We start from the raw sequence: 19,315 nt of genomic DNA, 5'->3' as shown, positions 1-19,315 counted from the left end.
GTAGAATCCACACTCCTTGAGTTCAGCCTACAGAGTTAGATCCAAAAAAACTAGAGAGGTGATAAATAGGCTAATTCTGCAAAGTTTAGACAAGCCCAGAATAGATCCATAAAAATTGACACTTTTAAAACTTAAAAAGGAAGCATTAGGTGTCACAGCTTCTGTGCACCTGATGATCTGCTTGTGATGGAAAACCACCTATTCACCTCAAACACTTAAGGATGGCCTCCTCCTGAAAGTCACACAGGGAGCAATAGGTAGGATCTCACCTATTTTACTCACAGGCGGGTGGTATTAGCACTTGCCCAACAGGAGGAACCAGGGCACTGTCCAGACTGCCAGGCTCAAGGATAAGTCTGGCATTGTGTCACTGTCACTCTGTCTTTACTCACACTTTGAATACAGGACTTGTTCATCACTTCAGACTGTGCTTGGTCCTGCTCCCTGCTCTGATGCACATTGCACTTGAGGGCAAAAATATACAATCATTCTGTACTACAATGATTTCCAAGTCTGCACACTGGTCTTGTGTAAAACTGCTGCATTGCCACACCTGTGGGCTGCTCGGGGTTGTAAGCCACACTTCATTCCAGGAGGGTTCTCCAGCAAAGCAGATCCTGGCTCATCATCCATCAGGTCAAACAGAGTGTGCTGCTCCTGTTTCTCAAAGCACTGTGCAATGGAAGTCACTGGTACCAATGTTCTCTGCCTTCCCCCTCACAAACCCACCCCCAGATGTCCTGGATTAGGAGAGCTGCTGCCTTCAATATCTTAACTTGTAACCACTTGGATTTAGAGGTAAGATCTGTCACTGCACACATTAACTCCTACCCAAAACTGGACAACCAAGCCACCACCTGAGTTTTGTTATTCTGATAATAAGAAATAAAGGTGAGCTTGGGAAAAATGATACATCTATGACACTCATGTTCCTGTTTCTGGTGAACTTTGTGAGTCTGTGGTACTTGTGCCATGATTTTTATGTATTTGAATTGTTTCAACATCTAGAAGGCAAAAGAAGACATAGTGAATTTGCTCAAAAAGCATTGTAGGCTTGCCTGGCAAGTTTATGTCATAGCTTGAATGAAGGATGCAGTAACTGATTCAATGTATAAAAACTGCTGACCTCCCATGGAAGAGGGAGACAACTGCTTTTAAGCAGTTTTCTTTTGCTGAACATCCTAATAACCAGTATAATATGGTGTTGCCTTCAGGAAGGACTTTTTGAAGTCAGTGCAACAACACAGGCTTCTCAGAGCCAGCCAGGTACCTTGCTGGGGAAGCAGTTTTGCTACAGCCAACCCTGCCACCTTCAGCTCCTAATACATTCCTCACACCAGGGTCTGACAGAGGCCTCTCTGTGAGCAGCAGAATCCTGGGTTTCCAAGGTGTGACTTCAGGAGTGGGATCTGGTACTGAGGTTGTGCCTCGCCTTTCAGTTATTCCCATTACCAACATGTTGGCAACTTACCATGCAGCATCGGGACACCTGCAGTCAAGGTCCAAAGAGCTTTTGGCTCCATTACTAATTAGTATTGTTCACATTAATTTAGTGAAAACTAAATCCTGTCCCCAGACTACAAGTGATACTCCACCTTTCTCATACAGGCAGTTCTGAGAGTCAGGTTATAAAAGACACAGAGCTTTTTTACTTTTACGGACTAAATATATTGACACCTTTTGTACAAATAAAAGCAAATTATAGTATTACATTAATTTAACAAATTCTAATACAAAAACCGGAGTTATTTCATAAAATGCAATTTTTAAATCAAAGCTCTACAGAAACATACAACTCCCCTATAAAGATGTCCAGTCCGCTGAGCATTGTTTGCTCAAAATATAGTTATGAACTTAAATACACTCATAAGTGTATTACACTAAATTATACATTCGGATAAACATGACTGAAATCAGAGATGAAGGAAATCTACTTACGACAGAAGGAGCTGTACAGCTCAAGTGAGAAGCAGCCACCAGCTAAGCTTAACCCAGCCCGTGGGGGCAGCTCTGCCTTGCTGAGGGCTGACCACATCTCTCAAACATGCAGCTCTCCGGGCAACACTTCAGTGTTACCATCAGCAACCTCAAAGAGAAAATAACTGTTGGCAGTAAGAAATGAAGTCACAAGCCACGTCCAGATCACAGGCAGTGTCTTGCCTACACCACTTACAAACTAAAAACTTTCTTTAATAAAACTGATTTATAAAATGTTCGAAACAAATTTTTGCCTATTGCTCTACTTCACCAAGTCTACTCCTTTTGAATTGTTAAATATTATGAAATTACAGAACTAGCTGAATTAAAGGAATACAAAAATTGTCATCTATTAAACATCCACTTTATACATAAACATTTCTGAAACAGATTTACAGTATACAGTTAGTTTATACAGCTTAAGCAACTGTTCCAATGTCATTTCTGTCAAACTGAAAGCAGCCAAAAGGTCTAAGGTTTTGTGAAAAGGTTCTTGGTCAACATTCAAATTTTACCTTTCTCGCACTGCTCACACCCACATCATGAGAATAACATTGCTGGGTTCATTTCACAAACCATACATTATTCCATCTCACCGTATGCTGCCAAACCGGGTAATGTGCAAGAAAAGCTCATTAACTCCAGTGTGGTTTTAAATACAATGTATCTACATTTTTCCCCAGAATGCTTTCGCTTCCTGAGCTAGACATAAAATACCTTAAAACAGGTTTAGACGCAGATCTGAGACCCCATAAGCAAACTACATTAAAATGCATAGAGCGTGGAAAAAACCCCACACCACTTTTGGTAGCTCAAACTACTGGCTGTTAGCGCTCTAAATACATTTTAGATGGATCTAATAATCTGTTGAATAAGGTGGTAAACTTACTACTTTAGTTGTCTAAATTTATTATTGTATATTGCTCTTGCCTTTATGACTTAACAGAATGTGTGTATTTCACAGGCTACTAGACACTCCTCATAATCGTCATCTTGTCATCGAGGTGACTGGATTTAGAAATGCTACAGTCTGCAACAAAAGCATGCAATTTTGGTGGGGTTTCACTTGGCTTTTTAAGATCAAATATGATTGTGTCCAATACTACTAATCTAAATCAAAGAAAAACACCATATTAAAACTGGTATTTTGCAAGTGCATTTCAATATTTTAAATAATTTTTATTTCCAAAAATATTTAAAGTCACCTTTAATGACAAATACTAAATATAAAACAGAAACCTGAATTTTGTTTGGATGAAAACAGGTTTTGGAGCTGTGAACTCTTTTGGTTCTCAAGTTCCAAAATATTTTTGAAAGAAAAATTAATTTTCTAATCAAACCATTAATTAACTTGCAACAGAATCTATATTATTAAATAAGCTTATACAGGAAATTGCAATATGGTAAGCTTGGGTTTAAGGTGCTACTCCATTCGCCTTGGAGTCTTTTAAGGACTTTACCAAGTGGGCATCATGTCTGGGAACCAGACTCTACCAAGATGCTTTGAAACCTCCCAATGAATCTGCTCTAAGCTGTATTTCTGATCAGGAATCAGAACTTCCTCCATAATAGAGAGCTGAGAGAGGCGACCGCCACACATCTTCACGAACTCCACAAAGGCACTGCAGGAGACTTCACATTCCCCGAGGCCCACGGCCGACAGGTACTTGCACCGCTCGGCGATGCAGATCAGCTCCTCGTCCAGCGGCCGCAATCCATTGGCACACACCACCAGCTCGACCAGGCGCGGGCACGTCATCCCCACGCGGCCCAGCACGTCCTTGCTGACCGACCTGCCGAAGTACAGGTGAGTGACGGGGATCTCGTAACGAAAGAACGGGTCAAACTCCTCCTCGTACAAGAAAAAGTACATGACTAAATTTACTTTAGGAGAGTGCTTGATGAAAGCGTCCCAGCTGCTCTTCTGAATGGTGTGGAACTGAGTCTGTCCGGGATTCTCACTGACCACATCGATGCGCAAGTGTTCTAACCTGACGTGTTTCTCCGAGGACAGAGCCAGCAGCAGCTCGTCGCTCAGCAGGTGGTAGTTCAGCGCCAGCTCTCGCAAGCCATGGCACTGGTCAGCCACACAAAGGATACCTGTGAGAGGACAGCACGATGCAAGGCGTTACACAGATAAAGGCACTGATGACTGAACAAAAAATGGGAGGGAACTGTTTATATGTGACAGGAGGGGTGCTTTGGGCACCTGTTTCAAATGTGCAACCAAGACCTAGAATCAAAACCAAATCAAACTGGACAACCAGAACACTAATCTTTTTCACAGGCAGGATCTTGTGACTTTTTTGTACCTACATGTGAGACAGACACACACAATGTGACTACATCTCTGTTTTGCTGGGAATCAGAAAGAAGTGAACAAACACATAAACAGAAGTGACAAATACATAAATAGCATATTCTGACTGTTCTGTTGTAAGACTACATATACTCAATCTCACTTTTGTAAAAGGTGCTTACTCATGATAAAACTATTTCTTTAGCCAGCTTGGAAGAACTGCTGAGTGTTCTGTGGCTGACAAAGCAACTGGAGTGAAACTTGTCATCTGAAGAAAGCAAATGTAAAGCAAAAGTAAAATGAATGTTATATTTTAATTCAATAGAGAGGCTCCTGCTGTCATATTTATTTTTTCTAGGAAAGTATAAATGCTTAAATTTGGAAAAGCTACAGCAAAAAGAGGCAAAACAGTAGAAATTTGGAGCAGTAATTTCTAAAACAGCAATTTTGAGATTCTCTTTAATGATTCAATATTCAATGCAGCTCACAGAATATTATTCAATATCAAATATTAAAAAGAGAATCCGGGTCAGTCTAAGGTTTCCACTCACACTATTTGTAGATACAAGCGATGGTATTATACTGGTAACAATACTGAAAAAAATAAAAAGCACTAAGAAGAGCATTCAGTCCTCTGCATTTCATGTGACCCAGAAAACTGCATGAAATGTAGGATACAGCCTTTCCATTAAGAGAAGGGATGAGAACATAGCATTTAACATGAAACTGAAAAACCTGAGCTCAATACACTAAACCAACAGGAAGAAATTCAGAAAACAGCAGTTATTTTAAAGTGCAGCTATTAAATTTAGGGAAGCCTATTCTGAGCATAGAAACACTTTCTTAAAAAAATCACTGCAAAAACATTGCATGAATCAGAAGGGTCACTATGATCACTCTCTAAGGAAACTCAGACATGCTGCTTCAGAATACCTAAGTCTGTTGAGATATATAGTATTTTAGGCAGTTTCAAGATCCATATACATTTTCTCATCTAAAAAAAGCTTGTTGTCCTGGCGGCCATCCTTCCATAAAACTTTGTTAAGTTTTGGGGTACACTGTATGTGCAATGCAAAAAGGGAAGAGCTGGGGTACAACTTACTGTGATTTTTATGGGTCTAAAACTGGATATACATGGTCTGTCAATGCAACTATGCATCCTATATAAAGAGCTGACAATGTATACAGTGTAGACAGCTACTGGAATGCCTGCCTGGAGCCCATGTATTTCAGAGAACACCCCTAGGCACTGCCCACACCTTAGTGTCACTGAGAGGTAAACAGCTCTGCTCTCTGATCTTACTTCTGAGTTGCATCAAAAAAATCCCTGACTCATGATGCTCCTGATAAAGCCACACCTGACACCGGCTCTGCTTCCCAACTCCCACCCCAAGAGAAGCAGCCCTGCTACCCCATGCCACAGCACAAATACCACCTTTACAGGAACATTTTCCATTCCCTCTGTTCCAACAGTTAGTGTTTCAGAGTGGGAACACCAAACAGAAGTAACTTCAGATAAGCTCACAAAGATTAGAAATACATCACTGCCTTTGTTTCTCCAGCCCAAATTCAAACGTGTCTCTTTATCTTTACACAGTAACTTAGAACAATTCACTGTTTGATATCAACCTTTTTCCTTTATCCCTGCAGTAGTGGAGTCTCTCTTGCTCTACTTTCATTACTCTTCTCTGTCCTTCACTAAAAAATTTCTTGAGAACTGACCTAGTAATGAACATTCCCCCCTCCTCCAATCTGAAGACATTTTAATTGCATCTCTAAGTAATTAGTTTTGCAACTCACAGCCCTTTCGTTTCCATAAAGTTTTTCTATATTTTTAGCAGCCTGCTAATTACAATATCCCCATTACAAAAAAAAATCCAGGTCACTTTTTCCTTCAACAGTTTCATTTTTGCAGCCTGCCTGCTCTGGAAGCCAGCTATCCACACACCAGCTTCTTTCTTTCTTTGTTCCACTTGGTGGGATGCCCCTCCCTGGACACCAGGTGCCCACCAAAGCTGTGCAATCGCTCCCTTCCCCAGCTGGGCAGGGGAGAGAGAACACAGTTAAAAACTCAAGAGTGAAGATAAGGGTGACAGGGAGAGATCACCAATTACCATCATGGGTAAAACAGACTCAACTTGGGGAAATCAATATATAATCACTTGAATCAGAGTAGGGTAATGAGAAATAAAAGTGAATCTTAACACACCTTCCTCTCACTCCTTTGTTCTTCCCAGGCTTAACTTCCTTATTATTTTCTCTACCTCCTTCCCTCCCAGCAGCACAGGGGTTCAGGGAATGGGGGCTGTAGTCAGTTCTTCAGACATTGTGTCTGCCACTCCTTCTCCTCAGGGGGAGACCACCCCTCACTCTTTCCCAGTCCCTCACATGGGAGCAGTCCCCCATGAACTTCTCAATGGGAGTCCTTCTCAGACTGCAGTTCTTCACAAAGTGCTCCAGCGTGGGTCTCTTCCATGGCATGCAGTCCTTCAGGAACAGACTCCAGTGTTCCACACAGGGTCAATTCCTGCCATCAAACATGCTCCAGCATGGGCTCCTCTCTCAACACATGCTTCCAAGAGACTCTTCCAGCATGGGCTTCCCACAGAGTCACAGCCTCTTTCTGGCATCCACCTGTCCTCCAGGGGCTGCAGGTGGACCTCTGCTCCACTGTGGCCCTCCAAGGGCTGCAGGGGCACAGCTGCCTCAGCATGGTTTGCACCATGGACTGAGGGGAATCTCAGTTCTGGCACCTGGATCAGCTCCTGCCCCCTCCTTCTTCATGGACCTTGGTGTCTGCAGAGTTGTTTCTCTCATGTATTCTCACTCCTGTCCCCAGCTGCAACTGCTCTCCTCCAGTACCTGCTCCCCCTTCTTAAACAGGTTATCCCAGAGGCACTACCATTGTCACTGATGGGCTTGGCCTTGGCTCTGCTGGACATGGGGAAGAAACCACTCCTGTAGCCCCCTCAGTGCCCCACAAAACAAGTGCCATGCAAACCCAGTGCATTCACTTTTTCTCCATCTCAAGGCACACCCTTATCTGAATTAAGCAGTTAAACTCTCCTACTGTTTGCTCAGCACTCCCTGGTTTTGTTACTAATGCATCTTACCCCGATCTATTCATCCTCCATGAAGAACATGGAGGATGGAACATGTCCTTTAACAGGCATGACCACTTCTTACCCATTGTTCCTTCAATTTACAACCATGCAAGATACATCAATCAGAACACACCCATGTCTCCTCCCAAATTATCAAGTGTATGATGTTCCAATGAAGCCTTCTAGCAAGGATTATCCACAAACCAGCCAACTCTGCTAGAGCTGACAGGCTACTCTTCGATCCAAGTCCAAGGAAATGACTCTCCCTGCCTAGCTACAAATTACTGCTGAAGCCTTTTCCTCTTAACAGACACAGCTGTTATGGCTCTTGCACTTCTCAGACACAAGGATTCTCAAAAAACAATTTTAGACTGGAAAAGTCAGTCCCTCAAGCCAATTTAAACAAACCCCATCTATGACTAAAAAGCTTGGAGGAGGCAATTATGCAGTTAATTCTGGGAACACTTTGCTGGACCAGGCTGCTGCAAAACACCACTCCTGCATTTTCAGGACTTCTTTATACAAAGCCAAACACGAGGCTCTGTCTGAGAGCTACACTTACAAAAGGTATTAAATTTGTTTTGTTTGTTATCTATCACTACAGTAACACACCCTCTGCAACAGTACTGCTTTTCCCTTGTAGGAATCCTGCTGGTGAATTTGACAGATAATAAATCTAGCATTTACAGCTGCAATGTATTTGCATGGAGAAAGTTATGGTGTTATGGTTTCTATAGTTTCTACTCATCCTCAGAAGACGAATCACACTAAATTGCCAGCACTTCATTTACAACTCCTCTTCTCTTTCTCAGTAGAAAACTGTAAGTGTTAAACTGATGGTCTGTGAATAAATCTTAAATTCGCTGTGTGTTGTGTAAGTCTATCAGAAATGTATATTCTGTGAACTTCAACAATCTTGAATGATTTTGTTCTGGTATGAGCTGGCTTCATTCTTGTTACAGACACACTTAAGAGTGTTAGAGAAGTACATCTGGTGACTGCAGAAGTTGTGCAATCCTCAGTCTCATCTCCCCTTTTTGATGCTGTCCGCAGTTTTTCTCCAGCGATGACTTTCTTTCAGAATTACTAAACCAGCATCTTTCTAAGCCATGGCATGGCAACAGTCAAAACCCACACATAACAAAGTATGGAAAAGAAACCTGTATCCCAAAAAAGCTTCGTTATATTGGAATACTTTGTCATTGCAGAAATAGAGCACAATCAATTTGCTACGTTCTCATGAAGTTCCACATGAGGTTAACTATTTGCCCACAGCAGACATGCACTATTTTATCATTAGCCCAGTAGTCACTGTGAAGTGGTAGGATAGATGGATTGACCACTAGCTGAAAGTACTTTATTCATGGACAGTTGCTGGTAATACCACACTCATCTTCCCTCTTACCTCACCCCTCTGTTTTCAGAGGTATACTGGTTTCAGACAGAATTTATTGCATGCATTAAAAAATCCCAACCAACCAACCAAAAAACCCCAAAGAGGCTAACCCCAAAACCACAGCAGCTTACCAGCTGGAGAAACATGAGGACAGCTGCTCATTTTCAACAGTTTGAGGGTGTCACTGTTGTTAGCCACCAGAACCTTGAGAGATGGATCATCCACAGGTGTGTCATCAATTTTAAGTGAAGAGAGGGATTTGGAGTTCACAAACACCACTGTCAGTGCAGAAATAAAGTGAGACTGAAAAATAAAAGGAAATTTAAATGAAAGAGTAGTATGTGAAGTAAAGATCTCAATGGTTTCACAATGTGCACAGCACTCCTAGTTTTTAGTTCTTGACATTATTTGTTGAAAAAGCATTCTTTTGATATTGCATAATTTAAAAATTATACTAAAACTGACATTTTTAGTAGAGGAAGTGTAATAATTTTTTGCTATCTGTTTATGTATTGGGCAAATCAGAATGTATAACATCAGATGTTAATCAAGAACCTGACCTTGGACAATCCACTGCGCAAATTTAAATCTGCAGAAAGACCACAAGCAAAGGGAAAGCCTAGAAGCCCTCATTTTGAGGATTTGTTTTAATGTTCTTTGAACAGATGAGACAAGTCACACTCTAAAAGAAGCATCTTGTAGAAGAGGACTTCCCTCATGGCAAGTTGTGCTGCATACGTAGTCAGGAGTGTTTGTATCCAAAGACAAATGACTGCACTGCCTGCCTACCACCCACATAGAAATATTTAGGGTTTGGACAGGTTTCTTGGAAAGCTAACTGGAGTGCTCCAAACAGAGCCAAGGAGCAGGAAATCTATGAACTACTGGATAAGCAGCATAGATAAGGCAGGACAAGTGCTCAGCATTTTTGCATAACCACTGAAACTTATCATTAAAGACAGAGCCCTGGGAACCTGAACTTGAGAAACACAGACTAAGGAGCAAATACAGCAGTGATGGTAAAAACCACTGGTGGTATGAAGTGAATGTTTAGTTCATCTTCATGATTTCTCATCAGACTGACCAAATAGACTTTAAAAAATAATTTTCTCCATGTGCTACATTAAGTATCTTTAAAAAACTGAGCTGCTGCTTGGATTTCAAGCCTGTTTCACTCTGAGCCACATACCCAGGAACATACCCTGAATACAGTTATATAAGAGAAGGCCTGGTAAAAATATTTGTTTGTTCATAAGTGATATATTGGTGATTTTTTATAAAACTGCCACACAATGAGATTTAGAGTAGGACTTACTTCTTTCACGCTTACACAAACTTTCAAAGTCAGTTCATGCAGATGGAAACATGAAGTTCAACTCAGAATCTTTACACACTTTGGCTTTAGGGACCACTCCAACTATCCCAACAGTATGCTCATATGTGTTATGTACAGAAGAAAAGATGCTTTAATATTATTTCAACTCTGTATTATGAGAATGTTAGCACTGTGTTTTTATTCTCTGTATTTAGAAAAAGAAGGTTGTTAAATAGAAAGGCAAAGAAAGTTAACCACACTTATTAAAAAAGGTAACTTGAACCTTCTAGTTTGAAGAGCTAGCAGGAAACAGGCAATATCCCAACATGTAAAAGCTGGTCTTTTCAGTATTGCCATATCTGTAGTCTGTAGTATGATTCTTTAAAAGATTCTACACACCTAAAATGTACTTAGTGAAAAGACAGGCAACACAACTCTAAATATGAGTTAGAGATATTTGCCACATGTCAGGTCACTTGACAACAAGAGAGCACTGATGAAGATAATTCCAAGTAGTTCAGACCTCCTATACAGTCTGATAAAAATAAGACCCCCACCACCACCCAAGAAATCCAAAACCACAGCAAAGTATTAACCATTTCCCAAATTAATTCAGCTTTGTCTGCTTTTCATCTAATGGACCTGTCACTAACAGCTTCCCACAAGAATTCCGTCACAGTCAAATTAAATTCCTTAGTTTCACTATTTGTCCCTTATGCAAGTGACAAAACTATTGAAGTCATAAGCATCACAAGGCAAATTATGCTTAGAGCTAATTTTGACTTATTTTGAAACTATTTTTTTAAAGGCCAAATGTGAACTTACTGAGAAACAAAAAAAAAAGGAAACCCATGCTTCATAATCCTTGAAGCTGAATAAGAACATAGCATGAACAATTACAAATAATTACTCAGCAAGCTAGACATGACCCTAATATATCCCTCCAGTGAAAACTAAGAGATCTAAAACAGCATTCAGGTTAATAAAAAAAAAGTAAGAAAGAGCTGAAAGGACAAAGTATTTTTAACACACTGTGGATTGTTGTCACTATATTCAGGTTTTCTTATCATCACACCTCGAAGAACATCAGAAAAGGAAAAAAATCAGAGCAAAACTAATTAAATATCTGAAAAGCCTCTTTGAAAATTATCAGTTAAAAATACATATTCAAGAGAGACATATGACATGGCAGTGACCACTGCAAGGATAATAATTGATAACCCTTCCATAGCTAACCTCACCTGCAGCCTACTTCCCTTTCCAAGGCTGTCTCTAGTTCTTCCTTGTCCTTACTGCCATCAGCAGCCATGACATCACTGAGATCTAGCCAATAGTCTATTTGTATCTGACCCTTCACAACCACTCCCCTGCTCCTTAGCAATAGTACACTTCCACCTCACTAGCAGGAATGCTTCTCTAGAAGCACATGTAAGAGTTTGTCATCCAGATTAAATGCTTTCTAACAAGATCTGATTTTTGGTAAACGTGCAAGGTAAAAATCTTGACTGAAAATTTCAGAAATACAGTGCACTTCACCAAGTATGTTAACGCTTGACTGCCTGAAGTGAAGCCCTGCAAATCATGATCCTATTTCTTTCTGAAGAGATTGTGTAAGCCCTATGGCAAGTCCACATGGATAAAACTCCACCAATCATTTGATTGTCTCCTAAACAAACCCCACAACACAATTACACAGACCTGAACTGTCTAGCCTCTTAGCTTGCACCACACTGCTCAGCACTACATTGAGGTCAACAGACAGGAGGACTTGAAAGAACAAGGTCAGGCCTACGCTCTCATATGATTCAGAGACTGAATGGAACTTCATATATCCATCACTGTACATATCAGCTTCTCCCTTTATTACAGGCTAGACCACTAAAAAACTTTTCTTTATCCAAGATTCATATTCCCACAATAGAACTTTTCATAAAGTTACAGAAGTACTGTATGAAACACTGCAATACTTTGCAATAGAAAATATACATAACAAAATACCTTTGGTAAATCCATGAAGCTTGGCCGGGCAGTTGAAATTAGCCCAAGTGTTTTCAGAGAGCAATTCACAAGCTGTGATAAAATATCACAAGCTGCTTCTGCAGATTCCTTGCTACTGTCCACCTTAAAACAAAACGAATTTCGTGTTCAGAATGCACTGCAAATATACTCTTTTTTTTTTTCACTTTACCTTCTGAAATGTGATGTAAAAAACAACTCTCATTGTGAATCCATCAATGTTATTCTTTATTCCCCCAAAAAAGTACGAATCAAAAATCCAAGACTATTTGCTCTAAATTTACTACTCTTCTAAACACTTTGGTAAAATATAGCATGGTGAGGGGTTAGCTAAACAGTGTGTTCCAAGATCCTCATTCCACATCAAGTAACAAGCCAGTGGAGGGTCCAGAGCCTATTCCACTTCCTCTTTACATTCCTCCTTACCAAAATGCAAGAATTCTATAAATCCTCTACTATGTAAAAAGCCGTTTCTTTTTACAGTGGCTCAGTTCATAAAACTGAGCTGCTGGAGAGTTAAGTGCATTATCATATGAACCTGAATGACTGGCCCTTCACTGCTAAACCACAACAGATGCAATGGATACTCTAAAAAAACCAAACCAAACCAAGCAAACCAACACAAATCCCAAAACCTTCATCAGTCAGCTTGCTACCCAACCAAATCACTAAGTGGGTCTCCAGGGGACTTCCCCCGACCCTCAGATGTGCTTTCTGAATGCGCAGCAGCCATGAGAGCTTTGCAGACCTACAGAACAGTATAAAGCTTGATCACAGGATCAAATTTAACTCCACTGTAAGCCATGCTACCTTGGCAGCAACAGATTAAGTCAAATGAACATTCATTTTCTGCTCAAACACAAGCTGAAAAACCTTGATTTTCAACAACTCATCCTTCTTTGCCTATAGAAAACACCTCTCTTGTTTTCAGCCTTTACAGAGGACTGGTGAGTGTTACACCCACTTCCTTGTGTATTCTGCAGCACTGGAACAACTGAAGTGACACATGAAAGAAATGATGGATCACCCTACAAGCAAAGGGCACCCAAAATTCCTTGGGTGTAAAGCAACACAGACAGGAGATAAGACACTGGGAGGTCACTCCACTACAGCCCCAGGTTTTCTTTATTTGGATGCTGATAAAAGCCCTGCAAACCACGTGGTAACAGTTTGTATCTGGTACTGCAAGCAAGCAGTAGCAATACATGTGATCAGTTAGAGGTGACTCAGCTCCTCACATGCTGATGATTCCAGCTTTAGAACTGCCTGATCTCAGAAACAAGTATGCTGAACTTGCTGCAGAACACACTTCCTTTCCAAATTTCTCACACAGCTGATGCATATGCAGCCAGGAGATTCACAGCACCCTTCCAAAACACACTGCTATGTAAGCCCACATTAGAAGTTTTCATGTACTGAAAATAATTCCACAACGTGAAGACATGCACCATCCTATGCAAACCACACAAACTCTCTCAGTCCCCTGTACGCAGCTGCACTGAGTACAGACAATCCCATACAATTTAAGATTAAAACTGCTAGTTGATGACTGGCAGTACTGAAGTCCCTCTCTGTGCATTAGATGTTTTCTAACCATGAATATTAGAGCCAAGTACCTACAGGATGTGAAATGGGGAAATGCTCAACTTAGGTATTCTGACTGAACTTAATTCTGAGGCAGTAACCCACTCATGCAGTCGTATCAGAACTATTTCTGTCCACTTCACGAAGCAGAATTTTAAGCAGCTGAACTGCTACAAAAAAAACCCCTCAAGAAACCAAAAAAGGCAAAACCAACCAAAAAGCTCACAAAAAACCCCCCCAAAAACCGCAACAAAGGACCCACAAAAACAAACAAAAAACCACAAAAAACCACACCACACACCAGCCAAAAAAAATCCCATCTGACAGAAATAAGACAATGAAAAGGTAGGTTCAATACTGTTATTTCAAGTTTTGGTCCTCAAAATAAACCCAAACAAATTAATTGGGAGGTGATCTCCATGTCTACATGTCCATTTAGACAATCCATTTCCTCCACCTATTCAGGTGGCCTGAAAACAAGGCCACCTACCACACTGACAGCTGCCCTATTCCTTTTAGGATAAAAGTCACTTTAAAAAAGCCTATAAAGTACACTACCTTGAAGCTAACATACTGCAGGTGATTGGAATGCCTCTTTATTATTTGCTTGATTAGTTCAGGGTGTGTAGTCCTCAGGTTTGACGTGGCTGGTTGATTCAGCTCAAACTCAAAGCACCTCCAGAGATCAGGCATATGAAACACTTGGTTCCAGCTCCTGCAGACCTGGGATGCATGAGCACGATCCAGAAGTGGCAAGTACTGGAACACCTGCAGGATAATGTCTTGGAGCAGGTTTGCCCAGTCAGGACTCTGCACAACTGTGGTTTTCTTCTCTACAATCTTGTGTCTCTTGGATTCCTTCTCAGTTGTGTCTTCAGATGAACTGCTGTTGGCCTCATTAGTTGTCCTTCCTCGTTTCATTCTACAGAAGTAATTAAAAAAAAATTTATTTTGTAAATGTAAGAGCTGAGAACAATATTAATAGAAACTGTGGAGTTGAAAAGGGTATTTTATGCAACAACACCTTGGCAGAGTTTTTTTTCCTGCCATATATAAAGGAAAAAAATCCCAAGTAACAAACCAAAATGGCAGTCCAGAAATAACATTATCATCTAAGCTGATATCTTTACTATTACTTCTTTAATCATTAACAGTGCCAACCCATTTATAACAGTCACCCTCCTTTCAGTGTTTCATTTGTGTGTTTGAGAATACTTTGAACTAATTTGTTTTACTGTGTTGTTGATTATTACTCTACTGTTCTACTAATGGAAGGAAAATCTTCTAAACAATTTTTTGAACCCTGACATAAATATTCCTGGCCCAGTCCTATTTATTAGGAACTACACTTGAAACTGTGGAGATAAAAATCAGGCAAGGAAGTAAATAATTACTGTATGTATGCTTGCAAGCACTGCATATTGCAATGCTGCATCAGACCAAATAATTTTTTTCTGAGAAAGGAAGAATATTTTCTTTTTAAATTTATTTATTTAAAATACATTGCTTAAATAGACATCTGTTTTAAATCAGTATCCTTGAAAATATATTTCATCAAGTCCATTGGTGTGCTTTCATTTTTCCAGCTAACTAGTAAATAGGCATTACAGAAGACTTCCAGTAACAGTCTGGAAGTTTCAACCCACAAAAAAAATTTAGAGAAGGGCCAGAAAAAATTCTTCAAAATTGTATTAAATTCAGCAAGCCTGCAGCAAAAGGTTGTAGCATATGCTTTTGCCATAATTACATCACCTTAACAACTTCTACCTTATATTACATTATTGGAGAGAAAAAGACCCTTACCACTACATATATCTGAAACACATCCAAGCTCACTGGGTTTTAATCCAAACATGTTCTTTTGTACATGCCATCTTACAAGTGAACTTGGCATCTGATCATTTATTTTCAAAAGCCTCAGCGTGATGCACATCATGTCCTAAAGGGCTCTGCTGCCTCATATTCAACTACAATGTGCTCAATTCCAGTCTCCAGAGAGCTGAGAGAATCCAGGGGCAGGGTGAGCCTGACACATAAAGCACCCCCAGCCTCCCCAGAAGATAAACAAGGACTTCATACACAGCAAAATCATCCTGGTTTAACATTCAATTACATGTCTAGGGTTATCACATGCCCAGATCCCTCCTGGGATCTGAAAAGTTACATATCCCTGCTATGTACTGCAACTAAGTCTGGAAGTACTTCCTGAAACAAAATGCCACCTAGAAATTATACTGCTTATAATCCAGTGCATCACAGATTACTTTCTCAAAGGCAGCACCTCCCTACCTACCTTTAAAAGGCTTTAATCCTAGCTACTCACATGACAGAAGCAAGCTATCACTTAAAGTCTAATGCCACTCATAAGATGATGCAGACAAACCTGAACACAGGGTCATGAAAGACTGATGAAAAAAAATTTGTCTTGACTATTTTAAACTCCTGTTTTTACTCCCAGCACACTTGGAGGCAAGCAGAGGATGAAAACAGTACTGGGCAAAAATCTCTACTTGCTTCCTGAGAACTGTTTTCCGTGATTCAGTTCCCATTTACGGGACTATGCAGAACACAATTCCTGTGCTGGAACAAGCTTTCTGCCAGAGACAGAGCTCTGGTGCTGAGCCACTTCATCAGTGAAGAAAAGCAAGAAAACTGAACAGTGACTCAGAACCATCTGCAACTAACAAAAATATAAAGGAATTGGATTTTGCAACCGTGAAAGTGGAATTCAACTTAAAATTAATCAAGAATTAATTGGCAAATCCACTGCAAGCCTGTTGTGTTTCTCTTAGAGATAATAACTCAGCATAGTGCAAGAACAGTATTTATAATAAGCTAGTCTGAAATGCAACATTGGTTTAAGCTTTAGGCTAAACAGATATTCCAAACAACTAGGTTATAAGGAACATTCACCACAGGCAAGCTATTAACTTTCCAAACTCAGGCTTGCCTGTTTGATGTCCAAGTCTTTCCAAAGCCATCTGTAAAAAGCTACAAAAGATACTGTTAGACTGGGCTCTCCAAGTCCTCCTTTGCAGAGATCCTGTCTCATCTTCTGCTAGCAAGGCAGTAAATCTGCATAAACGTTCCAGTTAGGTAGGCTATTGTTACCACTGCACTAAGGTAGGGTTTGGGTTTTTTTTTTTCCCTCTTTTTTGTCTCCCTTTCAGAGAAGACCAGGAGGGAGCTGCCACTGACAAAACTGCATTCATTTTTCTTCTGGAAAAAAAGCCTCTGGGATGTGTTGATAGGAGTGGACCAGTTCAATGACAGCTCTCACTGTGCACCTCTGAGCTAACTGGGATGAGCTCTAAGTAGTTAATACGTGCTGGTTACAGTCCAAAACCCACTCATGGAACTTGTGGAATAGTGTCCCATATTTTTGTAAACAGCCAACTTAAAAAACAAAAAGATGCCACAGCCATTACTTAGAGGTATACTGATATTTTCTTCTTCCAAGAAAATAAGAAGTTATATGTACTAAATGCCATGACTTAAAGCAAGGGATGGGGAAAAAAAACCACCTTTCCAGACAACTTTTTTTGTTACTGTATTTAAAGAGGTCAAGATTAAGATTTTTGAAACCTTTAAAAAGTATTTCCTTAGCAAACTTTTTCCAAACGTCGCCTTTTTCCAAAGGAAAAAAGTGCCTAAGCTCAAGACTAAAAAATATTATTTTAAGAACTGCGTGACCGTTTTGTCATCTGATTTTTAACCAATTTGTTCATCTAATTTTTGGATTCTCATTTTAGAACTTAAAGTATCAAAATAGTTTTTTTAAAAATATAACTGCTTTCAACCTCTTCACATGCCAACAATAAAACAAATACGGAATTTTAAAAATGCATATTTGCCTGCACAAGTTTACAGAGCTATCTGAAAATATATTTACTTTTAAAAGGCCACTTAAAGTAAACCTTTCTGGACATTTAACAAAAGAAAAAGGCAATGCAATTAGAAGTTCAATTCACTTTGCTTTATGTATCCAGTAATTTAAAGATCCGACCACTTGAAACCCAAGTCCAACTTTTCAACAAGGAAGACATGGATGCAAAATTCCATACTAGCAAATTACTCTATGAGTAAAACCTACTTTTCAAGGAATGATTGCTTATCACTTCTTAGAAATGCATGAACCATCAATCTTGCTTTTATCTCTCTCTGGCGCACTCAGGACACACACATATCATTGTTTTTCAAACTGCTGCTATAACCAACTTTGCTTTAGCAGCTAAGATTTTGCCAGTAAGGAAAATAAATCCCAAAAACCAAACCAACAAAAATACCCAACTCTATGGGGGCAGAGAGATGGGTGAAAGACGGGTGCGTGCCTAACTCCTTAAGATTTTCCAAGCAAATTTCTCCACCTATTTTAAGGACTCGTTTCTGAACTCCGCACCTGGGCGCAACCCAGGCTATCTTGTTTGCAATAGTCGTGTCCAACCCTAATCACACAGTTCAGTCACCGAGAAGCAGGAGGAGGAGCAAAGCACGTGCTTAACATTGTTTTTATTGCCGAGTAAGGTGCAGCCAGAACACAACGGCAGTTAAAAAACAAAACAAAACAAACCAAAAAAATCCCACAACCAAAACCAAACCAAACAAACTGTGCAGAGCTGTTTGCACCCGACTGATAACGCTTTCCCAAGAGCCTGTCCAACCGAGCTCGCTGTGCCTCAGCCCCGCTGTTCATGCAACACCAGGAACGCGCTGAAGGGGAGCAGGGGCTGAAAGAAGGGGCGAACCCAACCCCTCCCTGCCGCAAACAACCTGCTCCGCTGGACACAGCGAGGCTTCCACGACTGATTACCGTTATCACGGGAAAGCTGCGAAGCAGCGACCCCAAACACGGCGGAGTAGGATTTAAGGATCTCTCGCTACTCCCGGAGAAGGCTCCCCTCAGGGTCGGTTCCTTCCGGCCCAGCCCCGGCCCGGGGCGCGGGGCTCCGACAGCCCGGCGGGCCTCGAGCTCCGCCGCCCCCGCTGCTCGGAGCCCGCTCCTGGGGCCTGGGACCCCGCGGATGGTCCCGCTGCGCCGCCGCCCGCCCGTTCCTGCCCCATCACCTGGCGGCTCCCTGCTGCGCTTCGCATTAACCGGGGCTCGGGCCGCGCTGGCGCCTCCGCTCCGGCCACATCAGCTCTCTCCGCCAAAGCCGACCCCAGCGCCGCCTCCACCGCCCGACCGTCCGCTCCGTCCCGTCCCGCCCGCGTCGCTGCTTCGCTCCTTCCCTGGCCTCGCTCTCTGTTTACTTCCAGCGGCGGAAGCGACGCGAACCAGCCAAAATGGCGGCGGGCGGCGGCCCCACCTCCCCTCAGCGCCCCCGCCCGCGGCGCCTCGGAGCCAGGGACGGTGCCGGCTCCTCCTCCCGCCCGTCTGCACTACGGCTCGGGGCTGGGCGCGTCCCGCCTCGGGCAGGGAGGGAGCCGTGCAGTCTAGAGACGTACCGGGGCTAATCCCAGAATCTGTTAGGTTGGAAAAGTCCTCCGAGATCATCGAGTCTGGCCTATGATCGAACGCCCCCATGTCAGCTGCACCATGGCACTCAGTGCCTCCTCAGTGCCGCGTCCAGTCTGTCCTTAAATGTCTCCAGGGATAGTGACTCCACCACCTTTCCAATGCTCAC

General features: G+C 41.5%; 1 protein-coding gene across 3 annotated transcripts; it reads right to left on the bottom strand.

Annotated features, from left to right (window-relative positions):
- Positions 1–3,131: 3,131 nt before the first annotated feature.
- FBXL3 (F-box and leucine rich repeat protein 3) lies at positions 3,132–18,896 on the bottom strand. 3 transcript variants are annotated; one of them, XM_054628291.2, is made up of 5 exons: positions 18,756–18,896; positions 14,250–14,613; positions 12,090–12,212; positions 8,908–9,079; positions 3,132–4,077 (listed from the first exon to the last, which is right to left on the bottom strand). In XM_054628291.2, exons 2-5 carry the CDS (start codon positions 14,610–14,612, stop codon positions 3,434–3,436), a joined length of 1,302 nt encoding a protein of 433 aa, XP_054484266.1. In that variant the 5' UTR covers position 14,613; positions 18,756–18,896; the 3' UTR covers positions 3,132–3,433. The 3 variants fall into 3 exon arrangements, with proteins under 3 accessions (XP_054484266.1, XP_054484267.1, XP_077029700.1); XM_054628292.2 differs by lacking the exon at positions 18,756–18,896 and adding an exon at positions 18,502–18,643; XM_077173585.1 differs by lacking the exon at positions 12,090–12,212.
- Positions 18,897–19,315: the final 419 nt, after the last annotated feature.

The sequence above is a fragment of the Agelaius phoeniceus genome, chromosome 2 (assembly GCF_051311805.1).
Source record: "Agelaius phoeniceus isolate bAgePho1 chromosome 2, bAgePho1.hap1, whole genome shotgun sequence".
Classification (NCBI taxonomy): Eukaryota; Metazoa; Chordata; class Aves; order Passeriformes; family Icteridae; genus Agelaius; species Agelaius phoeniceus.
This window is presented reverse-complemented; position numbering and strand designations above follow the sequence as displayed.

Coding starts and splice junctions, on each gene's coding strand:
- FBXL3 (XM_054628291.2), bottom strand. CDS start 14,612: ATGAAACGAGGAAGGACAACTAATGAGGCCAACAGCAGTTCATCTGAA. Junction 12,213..14,249: donor TGCAGTATGTTAGCTTCAAG/GTAGTGTACTTT, acceptor TTTTGTTTTAAG/GTGGACAGTAGCAAGGAATC. Junction 9,080..12,089: donor GCTTCATGGATTTACCAAAG/GTATTTTGTTAT, acceptor TTTATTTTTCAG/TCTCACTTTATTTCTGCACT.